This window comes from Penicillium brevicompactum, assembly GCF_028827555.1.
Source record: "Penicillium brevicompactum strain IBT 35665 chromosome Unknown utg000003l_segment0_segment0, whole genome shotgun sequence".
Taxonomy (NCBI): Eukaryota; Fungi; Ascomycota; class Eurotiomycetes; order Eurotiales; family Aspergillaceae; genus Penicillium; species Penicillium brevicompactum.
The window spans coordinates 1,360,041-1,381,877 of record NW_026623206.1 but is presented as its reverse complement, the minus strand read 5'-3'; the positions used below and the strand labels follow the sequence as shown (position 1 = coordinate 1,381,877).

General features: G+C 51.8%; 8 protein-coding genes across 8 annotated transcripts; 4 read left to right on the top strand and 4 right to left on the bottom strand.

Annotated features, from left to right (window-relative positions):
* Window positions 1-1,020: 1,020 nt before the first annotated feature.
* N7506_004376 (DUF3176 domain-containing protein) lies at window positions 1,021-3,045 on the bottom strand (the record flags this gene model as incomplete). Its single annotated transcript, XM_056953670.1, has 2 exons — window positions 1,021-2,192; window positions 2,253-3,045. 2 exons carry the CDS (start codon window positions 3,043-3,045, stop codon window positions 1,021-1,023), a joined length of 1,965 nt encoding a protein of 654 aa, XP_056812559.1.
* A 1,529-nt stretch (window positions 3,046-4,574) lies between these two features.
* Window positions 4,575-5,894, top strand: N7506_004375 (putative sulfate/molybdate transporter; the record flags this gene model as incomplete). The annotated part of the gene is made up of 1 exon (XM_056953669.1): window positions 4,575-5,894. The coding sequence occupies one exon, from the start codon at window positions 4,575-4,577 to the stop codon at window positions 5,892-5,894; it is 1,320 nt and encodes a 439-aa protein (XP_056812558.1).
* A 154-nt stretch (window positions 5,895-6,048) lies between these two features.
* Window positions 6,049-6,681, bottom strand: N7506_004374 (uncharacterized protein; the record flags this gene model as incomplete). The annotated part of the gene is made up of 1 exon (XM_056953668.1): window positions 6,049-6,681. One exon carries the CDS (start codon window positions 6,679-6,681, stop codon window positions 6,049-6,051), a length of 633 nt encoding a protein of 210 aa, XP_056812557.1.
* Window positions 6,682-7,198: 517 nt separating this feature from the next.
* On the top strand, window positions 7,199-8,128 carry N7506_004373 (phytanoyl-CoA dioxygenase family protein; the record flags this gene model as incomplete). The annotated part of the gene is made up of 1 exon (XM_056953667.1): window positions 7,199-8,128. One exon carries the CDS (start codon window positions 7,199-7,201, stop codon window positions 8,126-8,128), a length of 930 nt encoding a protein of 309 aa, XP_056812556.1.
* A 151-nt stretch (window positions 8,129-8,279) lies between these two features.
* N7506_004372 (snoRNA-binding rRNA-processing protein UTP15) lies at window positions 8,280-9,905 on the bottom strand (the record flags this gene model as incomplete). Its single annotated transcript, XM_056953666.1, has 1 exon — window positions 8,280-9,905. One exon carries the CDS (start codon window positions 9,903-9,905, stop codon window positions 8,280-8,282), a length of 1,626 nt encoding a protein of 541 aa, XP_056812555.1.
* A 1,888-nt stretch (window positions 9,906-11,793) lies between these two features.
* N7506_004371 (uncharacterized protein) lies at window positions 11,794-14,448 on the top strand (the record flags this gene model as incomplete). The annotated part of the gene is made up of 2 exons (XM_056953665.1): window positions 11,794-12,014; window positions 12,069-14,448. The coding sequence occupies 2 exons, from the start codon at window positions 11,794-11,796 to the stop codon at window positions 14,446-14,448; spliced, it is 2,601 nt and encodes an 866-aa protein (XP_056812554.1).
* Window positions 14,449-16,235: 1,787 nt separating this feature from the next.
* Window positions 16,236-18,414, top strand: N7506_004370 (putative pathogenicity factor; the record flags this gene model as incomplete). Its single annotated transcript, XM_056953664.1, has 4 exons — window positions 16,236-16,285; window positions 16,464-16,499; window positions 16,697-18,049; window positions 18,120-18,414. The coding sequence occupies 4 exons, from the start codon at window positions 16,236-16,238 to the stop codon at window positions 18,412-18,414; spliced, it is 1,734 nt and encodes a 577-aa protein (XP_056812553.1).
* A 756-nt stretch (window positions 18,415-19,170) lies between these two features.
* On the bottom strand, window positions 19,171-21,634 carry N7506_004369 (serine/threonine-protein kinase; the record flags this gene model as incomplete). Its single annotated transcript, XM_056953663.1, has 3 exons — window positions 19,171-19,752; window positions 19,783-21,202; window positions 21,261-21,634. 3 exons carry the CDS (start codon window positions 21,632-21,634, stop codon window positions 19,171-19,173), a joined length of 2,376 nt encoding a protein of 791 aa, XP_056812552.1.
* Between the last annotated feature and the right edge of the window lie 203 nt (window positions 21,635-21,837).

Here is a 21,837-nt window from a genome sequence, read left to right as displayed (position 1 = left end):
GAACCTAGACTTGCCCAATTGGCTTCTCTAGCCTCACATTCTTTGTCTCGCATGCATCAAGCGACTACCATGTACGGAGTAAGGAAAAACAAGATTCACATTTCATATGAGCACAGGGTGTACGGAGTAGATGAGGAATATCAACAAACAGTGCTCACTCATTGAGACAACTTTTTTCCAATCATTGAACAGCCAAGAATATTATGCTGGCACTCTGTACTTCATACGGAGTACTCCGTTTTCTGTGCATATTGAGCGTGCATTTTACTTCAAAAACGGGTAGGGCGCACCGTGATAGGGCGCCAGGGCGAGGCCTTCCATATCTTTCAGATCCGTGCTCCGTAAACCAAAATCTGCTGGACGCCTGATCTTGGAAGAATGGCGAGTCATGGTTGTGCTTTGATTCGCTCATCGTGGTGACTTGTTCTAAGCCTCAGCATGTGTTGGGCTGAACGAGATGGGCCTTCAACGCTCAACGATAAACCCCTCATTACCTATCGCTGAGGAGTAAGCGGCTTATGACTGGGTATCCGACCGACTTCTACGGAGTCAAGTGCACATCGATAGCCTATCTAGTGCCGACCCTCCACAAATAGCGCTTCCGGCTTTTGTGGATTTTAGGTCTCCAGTCCACTACAGTAGACAATCATCGCGCGAACTATTGGCCATTATTTCCATGGTTGCAGGGGGTTCGCTCTTTGTCTTATTTCCCAGGGTTTTTGTAAATTGTACCGGAGAACGGAAACGCGGGACCCGAAGCAAGATCCATGCATACATGGGGTTGAAATGACGAAATACTTACGCGGAATTGAAATTCATGACTTCGGGAGACGGGCACCCCTTGATCAAACTCTCAATGAGTTTATGTGAACTTCCAAGGTTGGACGTTTCCAAGGTTTTCAGCGACAAGTTTCACCCTGGGCGTGGTAGTGCATTTTACTGGACTGGAGCCCCGGAGATTCCAATTTTTATATCTTTATATCAGTAGAAGTACAGAATATATTTGCAGAACCATGGAATTCAATGTATAATGCTCGACTCCATACTCTTGTGCTGATTTCCAAGCTTGATTCTGCCTTCGTCATCAAACAATTCCACTTTCTCTTTGTATAACTCTTCTGTCATCCCACTGATTTGATTTTGGCCATGTTCATATACGGTCAACAATGGCATCACATCATTCTTCCATGTCGGAGCAATGGTTTTCCGGGTCTTCCATATGACACCCACCAGAGTGAAAACTCCAAGCAACCAGACCACAACCGGGAGCGCGATCCACTGCCAATGTATGACAATGTATGTTTTGCTGGTCATTGCCTTGCCGAAAACAGTCGTGCCCTGCTGTGCGGATAACGCATGGTCTCGGAACGACTTGGACATTGCTTCCGCGGCATTCTCTACTGCACATTGAAGTTTCCCCGGCCCCTCGACTGTGCAGCCGGTAATGTTTGATATCGGAGAAGCGACCGCCTGCATCAAATCTTCACTGGCAAACGTAGATTTTGCGTTCGGTTTGTATGACTGCCCAAAATTGTTGATCTCCATCCGACCAGAGAAGAACATGCGAAGGAAACTCATCATTGTGATTAGGGTCGTTTGTCTGATTCCGAAAGTTGTGTTGCGTTCCATGCCCATTTCGGGTCCCCAAGGAGGCTTCAAGATGTATGATCCACTCAATATGTCTTTTCCGTCATAGTCGCCCTCTTTCCAGACACCCAATGTCTCCTCTCGATATACACCCTCAGTCACACTCGGACGAAAGCTGCGAACAACCGGTAAAAACGCGCACTCGAATGCACCCCATCGATTTGCTTTACCAAAATCGAGTGCGACCATCTGCATTGGCGCAATCGGTCTACTGGGGTACACAAAGCTCTCGGTTGATCCCAATGCTACTGGTGTCCCGATAATTGAGCCCATGGTGAAGTTGATCGCAACACTCCCATCCATTGCAGCGTCTTCTCCGGCAAGGTAACTTGAGCATTTCAACTCACCCTCAACCTCCATGCACGTGGTCTGCAGTTTATCTGATATGCTTGTGCAGCTCGAGCTCATTGCTAGGGTGACCAGCGGGTCCCATGTGCAGTTTCCAGAGCTACAACCAAATCGAGGTATAGACCACGGCTTGGATGAGTCAGTGTTGAAGATCGAGTTGTAAACATTGGCCTTGATGTTGGAATCAATGAGGTTCACTGCCATGGCCATATTAGAGATTCTCTTCTTTTGTAAAGGACTTGCGCAACATCACATACAGGCACCTGTCGCTGGCCCTAATGCATCATAGTCAGAGCTAATTGACACAGTTGCTGTCTGCGTGCTATCATCGACGAGTTTGGGATAATTGTGAATTAGGTTTTGGTTGAAAGGATCAAATGCGATCGCTAATATGACCGCCAGGCTGCCCGCGACCGCAAAATGTCTGGTGCGTTCGATAATAAGCATCTCGTCAGCATAGAAAATAGTGGTTGTACTAGAATACCTGGCTCTCATGCTCCAAATCAACTCTGCACTGCCATATATCCCTCGGCTGGCTGCATCGAAGGCACGAATGTCGGACATTGCTCGCTTCCTTTGCGCAAACCAGACCCATTTCAACTGACCCAGCCCCTCACTAATAGCAAACAAGACGCACGCCTTGGAAAGAGTGCTCAACCAGGATATCATAGAATTCAAAGACATATATCGCCAGCTCGGTTGGGGCTGCTTGTTGAATTTAGCCCCGATCACAACTATCGAGAGCAAAAGCCCGGTAGATAGCGTGATCGCCAAGATCTCCCAAATGAATACTTTCGAAAACAATCTCCAAAGGGACAGGGGATTTCGATCTTTTTGCAGGGATTCTTCATCAGTCGTGTCGAGGTCAGTGGTAGACTCCGGTGCGGACTCGGGATGCGGCTCAAGGGAAGGGCTCTGTCGCACCCGCTCATAGTCTCCCACCCGCTCCTCACTTGGATGAAAATCATTCTGATGCGAAGCTGAAGGAGGTAGGAGATAATTATTCTGCGGGTCATCTACCTGCTCTCTGTGGAGTTCATCCGGTGTCATCTTGAACAAGCTTCGGATTCATGAGGTCGAACCAGAAACAGAATCAGGCAGCCCAAGCTTCTTATGTGCTAAGGCGCAAAGCGATCGCGGAGCGGCCCGAGCAATAGACTGCTGCTACTGTGGTATTTGCAACATTTACGGGCTGTGTCTCTCTTGGCATACATTTTGAACCAAGAGGTCTGTACAACTGGTGTATGTACAGCGTGCCCCGAATGGGAGAGGTACCATGTTGCATTAGCCCGGAGGCAGTGCAGTTGATAATGAGTGCTACAACATTCTTGGAAGCCCCAAAGGCACTACATGGTAGAAGACGAGGTTGTGAGAATCTTCTAGTGACCTTGGAAACTATGAAATCTACTTCGCCTCAAGGCCTACTCCGTGCTTCCTTGCTGTGAGAACATACCAGGGATGTCAGATAGCCGGCCGACATTGAAATTCCCACGAAATTTCCGATATGCGAGCAGTCAGCTGGATCACAAGTAGGTGTATGGCGGCCAGGAAAAGCCGTTTTGCTCGAAGCCGTCAACGTAAGTCCTGGACACGGAGTAGATGTTAACAATATGCTCCTTAGGCCCCAGGGAAAACAAAGAAATGTCCAGGTGTGCAGTTAATCGACCTTGGACGCTACCACCTGGGCGTTCGTGTGAGAGGAGGGGCACCGAGGCCCCTGGTTGCGGCGTAACGAACAGATCTCATGCATTGAGATCCCTGTCAGCCACCTGGGTGCATCTCTAAGAGCTAAAAATATCTTTTTGATGAGACTGTTTACTGGCCTGTTTTATGACTTGCCAGTATTCTTGCTATGTGACAATCATCGACAAACTTGTGGCTGTAGATATTCGAAAAACAAAAGTGATCGGCATAGCTAAAAAAAAACGACATACAAAAGATGGCCGCATTGATGATGTCACAGACCAGATAGACAACTTCCCAACTTCTAAGCAACCTTAGACTTTGCTGCATGTTTGTTTACAACTCAAAGTTTATCTACATCCACGGAAGCTGCAAGTATTCTCTACAGACTATAGACAAAGTACCGGGAAAATGCTAACCTCGTGGTTAGAGAGAGAGACTGACTTCATAGAGCTGACAACATCACTCTATTTTCATGCGAAATCATTGGAACCGCCAAGCATCGGTTCCAGTTCCATCTCCATCATACAAACCTGTTCACCCATGCCCTCTAGCTTCCAAGCTTCAAACAAATATCGAGTCATCTGATCCAAAATGCCAAGTCGACTAATCTGACAGCTCTACCCCTTCGCCCAATGAAACCCTCGGACCGAACACGAGATGATGCAAGAAAATGTCACTAGCATCTCCACCCGTCCTATCCAGCAGGACAAGCTTCACGATCGAATAAAAAACATCGTGAGCCGAAATTTCACCGTGTTGAAACCTGCTTGCACTTGCTGTTATTAACTCACGACATCAGTGGCTGCGGGGCTGATCGGCGGGCTCCGGTTGACACAAAACGAGCTCCGCTCCCCGAACATCATCTTCACTTCTCTACGTGTGCAGTCGTCAACATGGCGATCCAATCACTGCGGGAAATCAACGCTTATAATCTACGCACCTTCAGACGCCACTATGTCGCCGAGATCTCAGGCTCGCTCGGCGATCTGGGCACCTTTCTCCCTATCGCCATCGCGCTAGCTATCAACGGCACCGTTTCCCTTACCAGCACCCTTATTTTCTCCGGTATCTTCAACATCCTAACTGGCGTGTTCTTTGGAATACCACTACCGGTCCAGCCCATGAAGGCGATCGCCGCAGTCGCTATCGCGCGTACATTTTCCAACGGCACGATCGCCGCTGCGGGGATCTTCGTCGGTGCCTGTATCCTTGTCTTCAGCTTGACGGGTATCCTGCGCTGGTTATCTAATACCATTCCCATTCCGGTTGTCAAGGGAATTCAAGTTGGAGCGGGGCTGTCTTTGATTATCGCTGCTTGTAGTAGCGTGCTTCACCCGCTCGGCTGGACTAGCCCCTCTTGGGCCGATAATCGCATCTGGGGAATCGTCGCTTTTGCGGCGCTTTTGATTAGCAATGTCTATCGTCGTGTACCGTATGCGCTGGTCGTCTTGGTACTGGGGCTGGTCTTTGCTGTGATTCGGACGGCCTTGGCGGGGCATATGCCTGGTTTTGCGGTTTGGCATCCATATGTGGTGATTCCGCTGCCCAGTGAATGGAAGATCGGTGCTATTGATGCTGGTATTGGTCAGATTCCTCTGACGACGCTGAACTCAATCGTTGCAGTTGTGCATTTGGCGAACGATTTGCTTCCTAATGTACACAGCTTGTCTATCACCCAGGTCGGCTTGAGTGTCGCAGGTATGAACTTGCTCGGTTGCTGGTTTGGCGCGATGCCCGTCTGCCATGGCTCAGGAGGTCTGGCGGCACAGTACCGCTTCGGCGCTCGCTCGGGGTCAAGTGTGATCTTCCTCGGGGTGTTGAAATTGATCATTGGACTGCTGTTTGGAGAGACGCTGGTCGATCTTCTGCGCCGCTTCCCTGCTGCCTTCCTTGGAGTTATGGTTATCGCTGCTGGTGTGGAACTGTTGACTGTTGGCGAGAGTCTCAACACCACGGGCGCGCGGGATCTCAACCAGGCCGGCGCTGGTCTTTTGGCCAATGCACAGCAGCATCTTGGTCCTGTGCTCACAGATGAAGAACGCAATCGCCGATGGACTGTCATGATGGTGACTGTGGGGCTCCTGGTCGGATTCAAGAATGACGCAATTGGCTTCATTGCTGGTATGCTTTGCCACTGGTCCTATGAGATTCCGGAGTGGTGGGAAAAGGGACGCAGCCGCCGGTCGGAGGGACGTCTACGCCTGGATGACTAGACGGAAGTCTCGTACCATGCATTGTTGATATCATGCACCCATTTGGATGTTTATTTCCTTTTTATATACATTTTCTATGCACACAACAAAGCTCAAGTAGTACTTACCATCTATATTTACAATAAATATAACTTAAGAAATACTTACCTTTCCACTAAAGCACATCGGAGACATCAAACTCCGACTGCCTCCGCAGACGACTTCCAGTACTAGGGTCCTCATAGACCCGCTGCTCCCTTGCCGTAGAAGACAAGCCATCAGAATCAAAATCCACATGCTTTCTCAACTGACGCCCACCAACATTCCTCGCCTCATGACTATGTCTGGTAATTCCACCGACATCATAGTCATTCTGTTCAACATATGATCGCGTCATAGGGTCATAAACCCTAGACCCCAGCGGCGCAGAAACATGATCAAACGAATCGTCTTCCCCATCCCCATCCAGGAGTTGAGCCGCCGGACCCCCAGCGCCAGCCAAGAGAGACGACGCGGGAGCGGAATCATCGGCGTCAAGATCGCTCTCTAGATCGGTGATTTGCCGAATTCCCCCTGCTGATGTGCTGGGCTCGGGAAGGGCGAGTTGTTCTTGGCCTGTGTGGTCGTAGCGTCGCTCTTCAACGACTGCTGGTTCGCCGAGCTCTTGCTGGGCGGTTCGTACGATGGTCGTGCCGTCCCCTTGGGTATGTGAGGTTGTTGAGTATCGGTGTCCAGTTGTGCTCCTGCCGTCGCTGCCGTTGGCTGTGGAACTGTAGTAGTACGAGGAACTTGTGAAGGAGTCGGACATCGTGATGAACGGTGGCGCTCGGTGGGATATGCGAGATGAAGAGGTATATCTGGTCCACTTGGGGTGGCTTTCTTTTGGTGTGTTTCTCCTTGAAAAGTTATGTTTTGAGGATTGTTTTCCTTGAAATATTCGTTGCTTGATGCTGAATTGTCTCTAGATTTTCATACCACTCTCATCCAGCATGTTTATATACATCTTCCCCATCCTTGTGGCAAGCCCTACTTGCCTCTTGCCGCATTGCCTTCAGCGGCAACGGCCTTCTATGGCAGAGGCGACGACCCATCGGTGCCGCCGAGGGGTCTAGAGAGGGGCACAGTCGAGTCTAGAGACAACCACAGGTACAAAATATGGAAGAGCAATGAGACTCGTTGTTCGAGGCATCGTCCATAGTTCCTCGGCGCCAAGTGCGCGCCGATAAGCCAATGGTGGGCGTATCAAAATCGCTTATCAGCTCTCCCCGCTTTTCGCAAACACCCAACTTCCCAGCTCCAACGGACTGTCAATCAGCTCTTCAACCATGTCCGGACTTACCGAAGCCCAAATCGCCTCCTTCAAGGAGAACGGGTACCTCGTTCTGCCCGACTACCTGAGTCAACCCGAGCTCTCTTCACTCCTCACCGAAACAAACAAACTTCTCGACGAATTCCCTCTAGAATCACACCCTCTCACTCAGTTTACAACGGAGGAAGACACAGCAGACCATGTGGGAGATGACTACTTCCTGACATCCGGTGACAAAGTGCGCTTTTTCTTCGAGCCTGATGCGTTCAGCTCTGAGCCTGATCCTCTAACGGGCCGCGCTGCGCTTATGAAGCCCAAGAATCGCGCTGTGAATAAGATCGGTCACTCGCTGCACACCCTGTCACCTCCCTTTAAGGCTGTCTCGTTGAATGAGCGCAATGCTGCTGTAGCGCGGTCTCTAGGATTCGTCGATCCTAGGGTTTTGCAGAGCATGGTTATCTGCAAGCAACCTTCTATCGGTGGTGCTGTGCCTTCGCACCGCGATTCGGAGTTCTTGTACACGAACCCTCCTTCGGCTGTGGGATGGTGGTATGCGCTGCAAGATGCCGGACCAAAGAACGGTACCCTTGGTATGTACAAGGGCTCGCAGACGGGGAGGAAGGGTGGACACATTGCCAGACGGTTCGTGAGGAAGGAAGGTGGGGGTACAGAGTTTATTGAGAACCAGGGCCCTTCTTTGCCTAAAGGAATGGAGGAGGAAAAGAGCTCCGAGCCTTCGGATGAAGACTTGGAGATCCTCGATATCAAGGCAGGGTCGCTGGTGCTCATCCACGGCAACGTGTTGCACAAGAGTGAGAAGAACACCAGTCCAAACAGCCGGTATGCTTATACCTTCCATGTGATCGAGGGTGCTGATGGGTGGGAATATGATGAGCGGAACTGGCTACAGCCTCCTGCCGAAGGATTCTCCAAATTGGAGGCATGATGTACATAAACTGATATGAAATGATGTTACGGCCAGTAAATTGGTAATAGTACTTTTAATTCTATGCAAATCCTGTACAAGAAAATTTGATGGCCCGCCATGTACACCGAGTGCGAATCCCAGATACCCCGAACTCCAGTTGTGATCAACATCAGGCTTTCAACATGTCAAGCATACCCTTAGTTTGCCATGCCTGCTGAGCCATCTCCACTTCGTTGCGGACCCGGCCATGCAGACGCTCGATCATCTTGTCGATTTGTGCAGATTGACCAAGGTTACCGGAGTAGATATCGAGGAGATTCATGGCGATCTCGACGGTGAGATCGACCAGGCGCGGCTCACGGATGTGGCTGTGCACCCATTGGAGAACGGGCTGGAGAGTGACTTCGTCGCGGTCCTTGAGGGAGGCGCGAAGGGCAGAGCGGTGGCGGAGGGCTGCAAGACATGTGAGGGTGGAGGTCTTATCGCCGGAGGCGAGCACTTGGTCCAAAGCAACGGCATAGCGAGCTTTGCGGAGGTCGTTCTCCCATGATGCCTCTCTCTTGCGCTTCTTGCCGTCTTGGCCTTCAATAACGATCTCGACGCCTTCGCCAATGAAGTCGCGTCCGCGCAGACGCTTATCCCAACCCGAACCGCGGGTCTTGTTCTTCTTGGCGACTTCGCGGTCATGCTCCTCCAACTTGCCCTCGAGCAGGGCGGCCATTTCCTTCCGGCGTTCCTTCTCCTTGATCTTCTGTTGACCGGAGAGACGGGTCTTGATGGAGAGCAAACCAGACTGCATACCGACGGCAATGTGCTTATCTTCATGTTCAGTTCCGGAGGTAATCGCACGCAGAGAAAGAATAGGTGACGGGTACTTGGATCCAGAGACAGGGTTCCAACCCGTGGTCTCGAAGACCTTCATGTGTCCATCAAGCGCACCAGAGAGCAGGCGCTCACCATTTGAGGCCAGCGCGAGAGCGGTGACGGTCTTCTGGTGACTCTGAATCATATGCAAAGGCTTTCCGGCAACAATATCAAGCACAGCGATCTTGTTATCGGCAGAGGCCAGAACCGTGGTTCCAGCAGGCATGGGCAGGACGCTCTCGATCGGCGCACCCATCTTGAAAGTCATAGCAGCGCGGTTCGCCACGCGGGGATCCCAGAGACGAACGGTGCGATCATAAGAGCCAGAGACAACCAGACCGGAAGAAGCCATGGAACCAGGCATGTAAGCACCAGTACGGACGTAATCGGTGTGACCGACGAAAGAGCGCGAACTGTTCTGCGACGCTAGGTCCCATGTCCGTACGGTGCGGTCATCACTGGCTGTGAGGAGCGACGTAGGGTCGCTGGGTGAGAATTTGCTCACCCAGACGGGCTGCTTGTGTTCCTTCCATGTCTTCAGAATGGCGCGCGACTTGACGTCGAAAACCTGCACGGCACCTGTATCGTCACCTGCGACCAAGACGCGACCGTCGGGACGAACATCCGTGCTGCGCACAGTATCCTCAAATCGGGTAATTGTTCGCAGGAGCTTTCGTGTGCGAATAGAGTAGATCTGAACTCGTGCGCCTGTTGTAACGGTGAAGATATCGGGCGGTGATGTGAGGGATGGGAAGGCCGCGGCGGAGGAGGGGACGGCGGGCTGAGTGATGAGATTGACGGGACCATTGGCCGGTGAGGGGATCAAGAGAGGGTTTTTAAAGGTTCGCCAGTATTGTTGCTCCGGCGTTAATTGCGTCGAAGGCAACGAGGCAAGCTTAACCTGCTGCAGAGGCAGGACGGGCGCCGCCATGGTTGTAGTGAATTGGCGATGTTCGGTCGGAGTCGAGGATATCACTTATGTAGGCGATTGGGATGAGCAACAGCGTGGTGATATTAGCCCGACTGGAGTGCTATCGTGAAGTTCAAGACCATCTTTTTTCTGCCGATCAAAAAAGTTCGTCTCGCCCAATCGGGAATGGTGGCGGTAGCTGTTCTGGCCTGAGGCAGACAATTTAATGCCTCAGGCCCCCAAAGCAATAATCCAGAATCCCCCATCCCCGGGTGAACTGTGGACTGCTTGATCCGATTGAGCCATTGTGGCCCTCACCAGCGGAATAACTGCCCTCAAATTGCCCTTATATGACTCAAAAGCAACCTCGGTATATGGCTGGGGAATGGGTTTTACACGGACTGAATGATACATGCATGCATTCTTGCTAGCTTTGAGATGTTCGCTTTCATCAGTCCCCAGATCAAAGATTGTTTACAGTTCCAACGTTAGGGAAAGGAGACAATTTCTCCCGAATCCGGGCCTAGTTGAACTTCAATCAACCCCCCTCTTCCCCGGGACCATGCAGATCTTTGATGAACATTCTTGCATGTCGCTTCATACACCTGGGTATGGTTGACAGGTGACAGCTTCCATTCCAGGTTTAATATGGAGCATACAAAGAAAGCATCGGAACAGAATGCCCGAGATCAGCGAATCAAGGTCTAATTTGCTCGCCAGATTCGAAATATACAGAATTAGGTTTCAACATAATATAAGCAAAGACACCGCAAGATACCCCTGAAAAGACTTCAGAGAAAAGATGGTCAAGACAAAGGATGTGCGGGTGTGCTGGTTCTTCGGAGCGGCAATGCATCGGAGAACCAGCACGAAGCACTCTACTCCGCACGGAACTCGGAGTGCAGAGCACTTGATCCATACTTGGGCCATTGCCTTGATCGCAAGGACCACCCCGTCAATTGACCCACAGCGTACGAGTATTCTTAGGCTTCCACATTAGAGCGATGAGAATAGCCTTGGGTCACAAATACTCCGCCGCAGTGAGATTGCCCCAGAACCCACAGATGCAGTGAGACAGGCAGCATTCATGAATCTGATGATTCCGGTAGGGGATATACGGTGAAGACAGTACAACGAGACAGTCTCAATAATATTGCCAATGTATGAGATCCTTCATAGATGAAGGTGCATATAGGTGCAGTTGTTCTCTGGCACAGGAGTGGTCGCTATGGCAATCCAGCGGGGGGCCGATCCATCGCGGTGCAGCTCATAACCCTAAAAGTGGGGGGAGCCGCGACGGCTTGACAGCTTATTGAAGCCTCAGTGCAGGTGAAACCGGATTGACGAAGAAGAATAAAGAGAGATGACGATCTCGTCTAGACCAGTCGCCAATCATTGCACTTGTCGGCAGCTTTCGCCTTGTTCCAGGTGCGGAATGTGCAAAACCTCAGAATCTCCGGTGGCTGGGGATCCGATCAAGCTCCACATTAGTTCGAATGCCTGACAGGGGTTGGGCGAGTAATTAGACAGTAGTGTCATGCAATATACTCGTATGGAGTACTCCATACAACGGAGCTCTGTAATACGCATAGATGAAAAAAGGAACACGTTCTGAAGGTTGAAGTCGCGAGGCTCTCACTGTTTACTTTGGTATCCATGATGTAAGACGTGTTTTGGTACGGTAAATCGCCCGAGTCTGGACACCGCCGCCAGGGGTTGTAGCCAATCACAGCCAATTATTGTCCCAGATCTGATACACCCCAGCCACCCCCAATACCGCATCGGACATTCCAGGCAGGAGCTTCTTATCACCTTTTTTCCCTCTTTTTCTTCCCCTCTTCTTCTCCTTAAACTTGAGACACTACCAATGGTTCTTCTTGCCTGTACCTATATGCGCTAAGAATACACCATGTCGACCAAAATCACTAAGGTCAACCATGCGGCAGGCATCTTCGCTGATATCTCCGTCGATGGCCCGGTCATTGGAACCCTGGTCGCCATTATCGACCGAGCCAAGAACCTGCCCAACCGCAAGACGATGGGAAAGCAGAACCCATACGCGGCAGCACGATTGGGCAAAGAAGCCAACAAAACACAGACCGACTTGAGAGGAGGACAGACCCCGAGATGGTAAGCCTGGTTCCCATGACATGCGCCAGTGGGTGAAAACTAATGTGTGACCAGGGACTCTGAACTTCGCTTCACTGTGCACGAGTCACCCGACTACTACAAGTTGAAGGTATCTGTTTTCAACGAGGATAAGAAAAACGACTTAATCGGCGAGACCTGGGTTGATCTCCAGAACTTGATTATTGCCGGTGGAAGCCAGAATGATCACTGGCACCCATTGCAATGCCGTGGAAGATACGCAGGAGAGATTCGCATCGAAATGACTTATTACGACACACGACAGCAAGATGAGGCTATAATTGAGCGCAGGCAAGAAGCCGCCGACAGGGTTCAAGGAAAGATCCCCACTACCCCAAGTGCCACAGGGTTGTCCGGTCCCCGAAACTTAAAAGATGTCAAACGACGACCACTACCCAGCGGCCCTGCCGGGGCTACACCACCAGCGAGACCAGCTGCAATTGAACAAACTCATTCGGCTCCTCCCCCTCTTCATCACCCGGCCCCATCGCGCCCAGCCATTCCTGAGCACCTGAACTCCGTTGCAAGTGCCCCCGAACCAATTGTTCACCCAGCAAGATATTCGGAACCTGTATATGATGCGTCCGCCTATCGTGCACCTTCTCCCGTCCCCCCACCTTCTCGGGGTGGATTTGACGGAGCTGATAGTTACGCACCCGAGCGGGATAACTCCGTTGTGGCCGCTCCTATCCGCAGGCAGAATACCCATGAAGTGCAATATGCCGCCCACGAAGTAGTTCAGCCCACATATGACCCGCGCCCACTACAACCTCGGAGTCAATCCGACTATGATCAGCCACCCTCCCGAGACTACCGCCTGGCTCGTGAACAAGCGTATGAACCGGATCCCCGAGAGGCGATGTATCATTCCGGACATCAAGACCCATACGCTCAACCCGAGCAGCCCAGATACAATCAAGATCCCATCTCGTATGGTGCCCCACAACCACATGAACTGCCTCCCTCAGACTACATGGTCGACGCTGTACAGGACCCAATGGATGATCCGAGGTATCGTCAGCATAGTGTTCGCCCGCTTCAACTTACTGCTCGTCCTCATGATTGGCATCCAGAGTATGCCGGTATGCAACCACGAGTAGAAGATGAAGACGATGATGGACCACCACCCCCACCACCAGCACATCGATCACGGAGAGCAAATTCTCAGTTGCCTACACCGCACTCCTCTCCAAGACCATACGCCCCCTACACGCCTCGATCCGCACCCCGATCTCCCGCTGCTCATATTCCATCAAACATGTCAACACCGTCACGAGGTCGGTACCAGGAAGCCTCCTCGTCGAGGGGTTCACCAGCAGTGCCTGCTAGCCTGGTCGCTGGATATGAGACCGAAGACTCCTCTGAAAGAGCTGCATTTGAGAGGTCTGCTCGCAGACCCAGTAACCAGTGGGAGGATGAGATGATGTTCTCCGAACCTCCTGCACCGGTTCCTGTCCCGGCATCTGCTCACTACGATGCTCCCGTCTACCCCCTGCGGACATCTCCACGTCCTGCGATTGACCAGAGGCCTGTGTCCAGCAGAGGTGTGAGTCCTGACACGCGTGCTGTGACTCGCAAGTCAGTCAGCCCACGACCCACATCTTCGGATGGCCGTGGTGGCTCTTCAATTCCCTTCTCCCCTGACTCCTACTCTTCTTTGAACCATCACACATCTCGTCCTTCCAGTCGGGATCCTTCGCCTATGTACGACACGCCTTCCCAAGCCAGAGATGCTGTCGTGCGCGGGAAAACTGTACCCCAACGCGATCTAGATCAGCCGATCATCGGAGACGATGGCCGTGAGATCGATCCCTCTGACCACCTACCCACCGACACCTGGGCCCCCGAGCCAGAGAGGAAGAACCGCAAACCAGAAGTCATCATCCGCTTCAAGCACCAGTCTCGGCCAACATCTCGAGGCAACGATGCACCCGCTGCCCGCCCCACCAATCCTCCCCGGGTGGGATTCAGTCCTCACACGACAACTTATCCTGCGGATCGCCAGATAAATTACACACCCACCCATCATGCAAGCCCAGGGGCTGTGGTCCGAACCCCGCCCCGCGCAGACTATTCCCGTGGACGCCCAGACAGCTATACTCAAAGCCGAGCCTACACAACACCCACTTCAGTCGATCGTCCACGCTCTTCACGAGGCTCTGTGTCGCCAACCCCCAGCTCCCGTTCTCCGCTATATGAATATGGCTCTGGCCCACCAATTCCAAGCAAAGTTCCAATCTCCGGTGGAAGCCCCAGCTACCCCGTCATGTCTGGAAACCCCAACATGGGCCGTATGGATGCCCTCAGTCGCGAGCTGAGCACCATCGATATCGGGTCTCCTGGGTGTAGCCCTGGCCGTGGCGCATTGCGAAAATATGTTCCTCGTGCATCTGCATCGATGGGCTACGCTAGCTGAACGACTCACATTTGAAAAATGAATTATGTACAATCTTCCGGGTCTTGTTGGATATTTCTTTCCCGATATTTCTTCGGTTTTCTTTATTTCAGATTGCGTTCAGATATCCGGCAAATTTGGCGTTTTGGCTTTCTTGGATTTTATACATCTTCGAATCATGTACACATAGCATTTATGATACCTTGGAATGATTTGATGTTTCGATTGCGACTCTCCAGTGCTTTAGTATTTGTATGTGTAGCACCATCTGCATCGTGTGGTATGATTGACGGACTCTAGCCCGTGTGTCCTACCAAATCTGTAGACACCCAGGCTGAGATTTGCTGCAGTTGCCCCTAGGCACAGATTCAACCGTGGAAGAAATTCCGGGAGCAGTGCCCCGGCCCCCTTAAATTGCTCATGGGTCGAATACAGTCTCTTGCCAAGTTGTTTTTCCCCCAAGAAGGTCTTCACCATCGCCAGAGGAACCATCTTGGATACCGAGGAGCCAGAATTGCCTAACGACCCGCCGCTCCCTCCAGGACTATTGTGAAGCCTTGTGGTCCAACAGAACCTCCTTATCGCCCTCACGGTCTCAATAATGACTTTACCGCATCAAATATAAGATGCTTCCGGCGTGGAATCTATGCGTTAGGCTTTCCGTGCCAAATTGAGGCCTCACTGTATCACACTGCCCTCCAACTAGGGGTTGGTTTGCGAACGATCTGTGACCGAGGAGCTGCAACGGCTCATGTCAATGCCAAAATCTGACTGCAGTCATGATTTTATGCTGTGATACTGGTCGATATATGACTGTCGAGCTCATGGCTGCTTTGACCTGCGGCAGTTCACTTGTCATCCGGCTGGGCTATACTTCCATCAAAATCCAAGTTGCAATACTTGAAGTTGTCCCAGCGCCAGTACATCTGTGGGTATAACGGTAAGTTGGAGCTTGTGGGCTTATCCGCTGACCCAGTTGTCAGATGTCATCTTCTAGAAGTCCTGCGTCTCTTCTGCATGAGTTGCAGGAAATTGTCATTTTGGCAGCAACGGTCTATGTTCATGTTCTTCTTCATCCGACAAGGGCCTGTAAACTCGCGCTCAAGGCCTTTCTTTTCTATTGGGGGTTGGCGCACGTCCGGCGCCACGATGTGCAAGCAGCGAGTCATGGGCATCTTGGGTGTGAGGCTTGGGGATCTAGACATCTAGATGTGCTGATCCCCTCTTCCAGTGTGTGTCTGTGTTTGTGGGTGGGTGGGTGACCCTCGAATACTCGGGAGTCTGCTGTGCTCTATGTATAATTAGCAATAGCCTCGAGCCTTGTTCCGATCCGCTTTGAATCATGTTCGTCACAGCTCGGCTCTCGGGGTCATTGCGTGCCTGGTTAGCAGTCTGCGGCATCTTATAGATCAATCAGTCGTTGCCATTTATTCAAGCTCACGCGGGAGTCAGCTATCTTTGGGTCTGGTGCCCCTGATCGGTGGCACTTTGGAAAGATCTAGCAAAATATTTGCTTGGATCGAGGTGGGATGACGATTCTCTAGAATCATTCCAACTCTGCCTAACAAACAATTCAAGGTAATCTCCTTCAAACATATAAAAGCCATCCAATATTGATATTCTTTCTCTTCCTCTATCCTATCTTCACCATCGTGCATCCCTTTTCTCTCGTCATCGAGCTTCTTCGCCCAAACCTTCCATCGTCTATCATTCATCATCTCCTTCAGCTACCATCCCCAAACACGTCCTTGAGGCCCAAGGGCTTCATCTTTTTTCTTGCATCTCCTGGATCTGACCATCAGTCCATCATGGAGACCCATGGTGGCAAGATGCGAGGCCTTGGCCAAAATGACTATCGGTATGTATTCACAGTCATCACCTCCCAACAGTACAAGCTAGATGCATTTGGTATCGAAGTTGTCAACATTCAATATCCAAATTGCATGGGCACTCTTCTCATTTACCCCCTCCCTCATATCTACTATATGACATGGTCATCAGGTTTAACGATCGATATCGCTTACATGTTTCTTTAGACGGGACAAAGTCCGGACTGATCGAATCGCGTCAAGGTAAGTCTATCAAGTGCACAACCTGCCTCCAGTTTACATGGTCTCTGCTGTTCTTGTTGCCGACTTTCCCGGTTCTGTTTGATTTGCCATCCTTCATCCATTTCCTATTTTGGATGGTCCTGCACTTTGCATGCGTCTTTCGATATCTCAATCCCATCTTGAACATATGTTTGGGCTAACCAAGCTTGGCGTTTTAGTGATGCTAACGAGGATGTCTACCATGAGACAACTCGTACTCCACTGTCCCAGATTCTGGCAAGCCCTCCGATCTCAGTTCAACCTCGGCCAATCTACCCTCGCGCCTCATATCGTCAGATACATGTACCCACCACATATGAGAGTGACTACTCGGCTCCATACCCCACTCAGTACTCCCCTGACACGTTCCCCGGCGATCATACGTACTCAGGCGATCTTCTATCCCGCGGGTCAAGCCTCATTCGCCAAGCAAATGACGCCAACCCGTTTCGTGTCCGAACAGAGGAAGAAAGACCTCGGAGCCGAAGCCCTCCTTACATGTCCCCAGTTCCAGGTCTTTTGGATCCATATGCTGGACTAGTCCCTATTTATTCTAACTTCCGCGGATCTATCACTCCATCGCCAAATCGAAGTGTGCAACCACTCATCTCACCCGAATCTCTTGAACGCGGGCGCCCCCTAATCAGGAACGAGGAGCACCGGATTGATCTGCCCCAGATCACAGAGTCTCCCTTGGATCTAGGTGAACATAAGCACCCTCAAAATGCCCAAAAGTCCCCGCTTGCCTCGCGTCACACCGAGCGTGCGCAAGAGCGCGCAGGTCAAGCCCAGAAGGAGGAAAACGGGCTTCAATGCGAATTCGCAGACCCGTGCCGGATGGAAGCATCCCCCGATGGATTGCATTTCCGCAAGGTCGTCTCGCATGTTTTTGGACGCAACAAGGCAGTCACCAAGATCTTTCCAGCCAAGGTCTGGGTTCACTACTGTCGGAAGCATTACCAACGCGCTCGCTACCGAGCGGATCAGTGGCCATTCACCCAGTGTGATCTTTTAATGGAGTCACTCCATCGAATGGAAGAATGGAACGGAGTTGCCGATTTCGAGCTCACTCTCCGCCGTCGCGAGAAGATTCGCGTTGCCGAGGTCGCAGATGGTAAGTTGGCCAAGAAAGAAGCCACTGCCAAAGACAAGCAGGCTCCACGGTCGACTCGACCAGGAAGAAAGCACCCCACGGCGATCATTGCGCCGACCCCAGACTGGCTTCGACAGTGTGCCGGTGATCACCTGTCCTTCGCCGAGATCCGCACCATCATTGAGCGCATCCGGCAGTACATGAGTGCTCTTCGCAAACGGGAGAAGGAGCAACAGGCTGAGCAGATCGACCAGTTCAAGAAGGCGACCACCAACGACGAGGGTCAATCTACACTTGTGGTGCGCACCCACTCAAAGCGCCACCAGGCCAAGTCCCACCCATACAAGCCTCGTCCGGCACCAAGCATGGTCCGCTTCCCGGACATCGAGATTCTGCCCAACTTCCGGCCTTGGGTCCGCGAAGCCGCTCTTCGCCAGCGGTCTGCAACTGCTCCCCCCCGTGGAAAAGGGGGCCAACGCCAAAAAGGCTTCAGGTCGCGCTGGAGCTAGCAAAGCTGAGGCTGCTCAGCTTGGAGAATATCCTGGGGGCTCTATTCAGGGACGCGGTCACACCATTCTCCCTCTGCGTCCTCGAAACCCTTCTTTGACCGGCAATGTCGGTCACTGTGAGATTGGACGGGTTGGCACCAACCGTGGAAGCTCGACGAGTCAGCAGACTCGTAGCCGACGCGTCTACGAACAGGCTTTGGATCGCAGTTCTCGCCGTCGACCCGTGAAGGAATCTGATCGGCTGGACCATAAGGTGGGCCTGATCCGCCGCCAGCCCACGTGTGGTGAGAAGTAGACCGCAACGACAACTTTGTTGTCAACCATTTGTTTTTGTTTTTGTTTTGTCAATGGAAAATCTGAAATGCCAAAAAAGGGGGAGGATTGATTGATTTTTTTGCTGTTTTGCTTTCGTGAATGGAAAACTGAAAATCCAAAAACAGGGGACGGGGAAAAAGAAAAGAAAAAAAAACAACAACATCAGAATTATGACAACCATGATGATAATGACGAGTTAACGAGACACATGGGACATCGAGCCACGATGTCTGCATTTTTGCAGGAACTGTACGGACTCGAAGACAGATCCCGGGAGACTGGGCTTTTTTAATGAGGAATGAATGATTCTTGATGTCTGAAAAAGGGCTGCACGTGAGAGCTAGATGTATACCAAAGCTTGGAACTGACTATTTATTACGGGAGTTGGGAGAAAGCCACCCTCAGGGCTTCTAGGGCTTGGACTCGGCCTGTAGATAACCTTGGGAATCAGCCCCGGAGGGAGCTGAGAAAAGACTCTAAATCTTGGAAGCTTTGAACCCTGGAAGGGGACTGGACATCTGGCTGGTGGTCAAAAATGGAACTGCAATTGATATATACAAACACATCCAAACAGCTGACAGATATTTTCATAGACGACAACCTTAATTAGACATACTCCATACAATGTAACCAAACGCTTGCTGAAACACAAAATGCAACAGAAAACCAAGATCTCCTATGCAACCCGGCAAGCAGTATTAACAGAATTAGAAATAATAAAAGCGCATCCCCCTTCTCAACTAGCCACAGCCAGCTGGGCAACAAGGTCAGACGCCACGTCAAGGAAGGGGTAAGGACTGGTAACCTCCTTCTCCTTGTTCTTGAAACGCTTGCTAATGGGATGCCACTCGGTATCGCCATTCGCACGGATCACGTTCTGGTATCCGTCGCACTTGAAGTCGACCATGTAGTTGTTTTCTTCGAGTTGGTACAGCTGGATGTCGAGGAAGACCCAGACACCGTAGGTGATGTTGGGGAGACCGGTTGGGCCTGTGGCAGAGGATGCGCCGGATGCGAGACCGCTGTCTGGTGCAGAGGACTGGTGTTGGCGGTCTTCGGTGGGTGCTGAGATGCCGGAGATGTTGAAGCGGCGACGGAGTTCTTCGAGGTCGCTGCGACTATTGTAGACGCTGGTGTTACTGGCACCGGGGGGCTTGATGCCCTCCTTCAGTAGGCGGGCACGGATGAACCATGGGTCTTTAGGGATATAGTAATCGGATGGGAGGTCGGGATATTTGTTCTGGAGGGGCTTGGGTTTATCGGGTGAGGGGACTGCGTCGGGGCCAATGTTGGTGCCTGCATGAGGTGAGTATTTAGACTAGACTGGGACCCTGGTTAGGTGACTTACCTGATTCGGCGGGTTGGATATCCCAAAGACCCCCTGGGCGGCAATCGCCCGGTACAAGTATAGCATGGCCTCGTAGGGTTGGTTTCGAGAGCGAATACCGAATTGCCACTTGCGGCTTCTCTTGGGCTGTTTCTCAATAGGCTGTCCGGTTGGAGGCTCGAAGCGCAGCTTATCCAGATCAATAACACTGCGTGCATGTGGCTTCAACGCTCGGGCAGTAGCAGCCTGCTCCTCGGGGGACATGTCTCGGTACGCAGCTTGGTCGGGGTGATCGGAGTGAGCACCCTCCTGGCGCCGCTGTTCGAGCATCTCATTGCGTGCTCTCCGTTCACGCTCACGTTGCTCGAGGAGCTGCTCGTGAACGTATGGTAAACTTGTAGGGAGAATTCGCACGTGACTGATGCGAGGCTCTTCCCCGGACTCTGTCTGGGGCTCTTCCGAGGCTCTGCGGTGCGAAACACTGGTGGCGCGTTGCCTGGCAGCTGCAGACTGTGGTGGGTGCCGTGGGGCGGGGGGTCTGTCTGCGGATGAGGGTGCAGCCCCTCTCGGTTGAACGTTCTGGGCCAGCATGTGGTCTTCTGTTGGTGAATTGGTCTGCATCATCTCATTGTCGACAACGATAGAGAACGCATCCTTGATTGCACTGGGTTCCGGGTGTCTCAGTGCTTCTTCAATGTCTTCCTTGCCGTATCCCATGCTGCGTTCAAGCTTTGACACGGCAATCGTATGGATTTTATGTTGAACCGGTGCCGGCTTCGCTGGATCCAGCTTTCCATTGTCAACCTTCTTTGGATCCACTCCGGGCGCAATAAACTCTTCTGGTGGTGGTTGTAAATACGTGGGGAGGCTCTTGGTAAACCACGGGTCCAATCTGATCTCGGGAATGGTGATTCGGTGAACGGGGTGGACTTGAAGCATTGCCCTGATCAAGCGAGCTGCCCCGGATGAGATATAGCCAGGGATGTGGAAAGTACCGGCAGCGATCTTCTTGAAGAGGGCGGGGATGTAGTCGTCGTCAAATGGCAGTCGTCCCACCAACAGCACATACAAGATCACGCCACAACTCCACACGTCCACCTCAGGGCCAGCGTAAAGCTTTCCAGAGATAACTTCTGGCGCCGCATAGTTGGGGCTACCGCAACTGGTCTTGAGGAAGTTGCCGTCGGTCATAATATTACTCAATCCGAAATCCGCGATCTTGACATTCTTTTGGTTGTCGATGAGCAGGTTCTCGGGCTTCAGGTCACGGTGGACAATTTTGTGTCGATGACAGTATTCGACTGCGCAAATAATCTGCTGGAAAAACTTCCGGGCTTCATCGTCGCCGCATCGCCCCTTCCTCACGAGGTAGTCGAACAGCTCTCGTTCCGCATACTCCAACACCATCACAATATCGCTCTTGGTCGCAATCACGGTATACCTGAGAACAATCGGTCAGATTACTTAAAATGCATTGAATCAATGTCCAGTGGTCATACAGTTTGATGATGTGGGGGTGTCGCAGCAATTGTAGATATTGGATCTCTCGCTCCACGCGACCGACCATATCTCGGGAGAGCAGCTTGCGCCGCGAGATAATCTTCAAGGCCACCTGGCGTCCACTTGGCTGATGAATGGCGAGCTTCACCTTTCCGAATGACCCCTCGCCCAACACCCGAATTGTCTGGTACTGGTCGAGGCGCTGCATGTCTCGTGTGGTCGAGGGTGACTGCAGCAGATCTTCCGGTTTACCGGAGGGCTTTGAGGGTGGCATAGCCATGGCAGCGGGGTTCTGGGGCGATCTTCTCTCACGTTGATCGCGGTCGGTAGAGAGGGGGATAGCGAGGTCTTCCTCGTCAAAAGCGGCGGCCATAGTGTGGGCGTGACGTGATTGATTTTCCAAGCGGTTTCACGGTCCGAAGCTGCCGACGGTGCCTTGGTTCCCGCTGTTATTTTTTGCCCTCAAAGCATACAGGGTTCCAATCAATCTTTATGGTCTCCCCCACAACAGAACCGAGGGAAGGACAAGTTGACCGTTTTGCGAGGTGGGGGAGGGGTAATGTCACTTTGGATCAG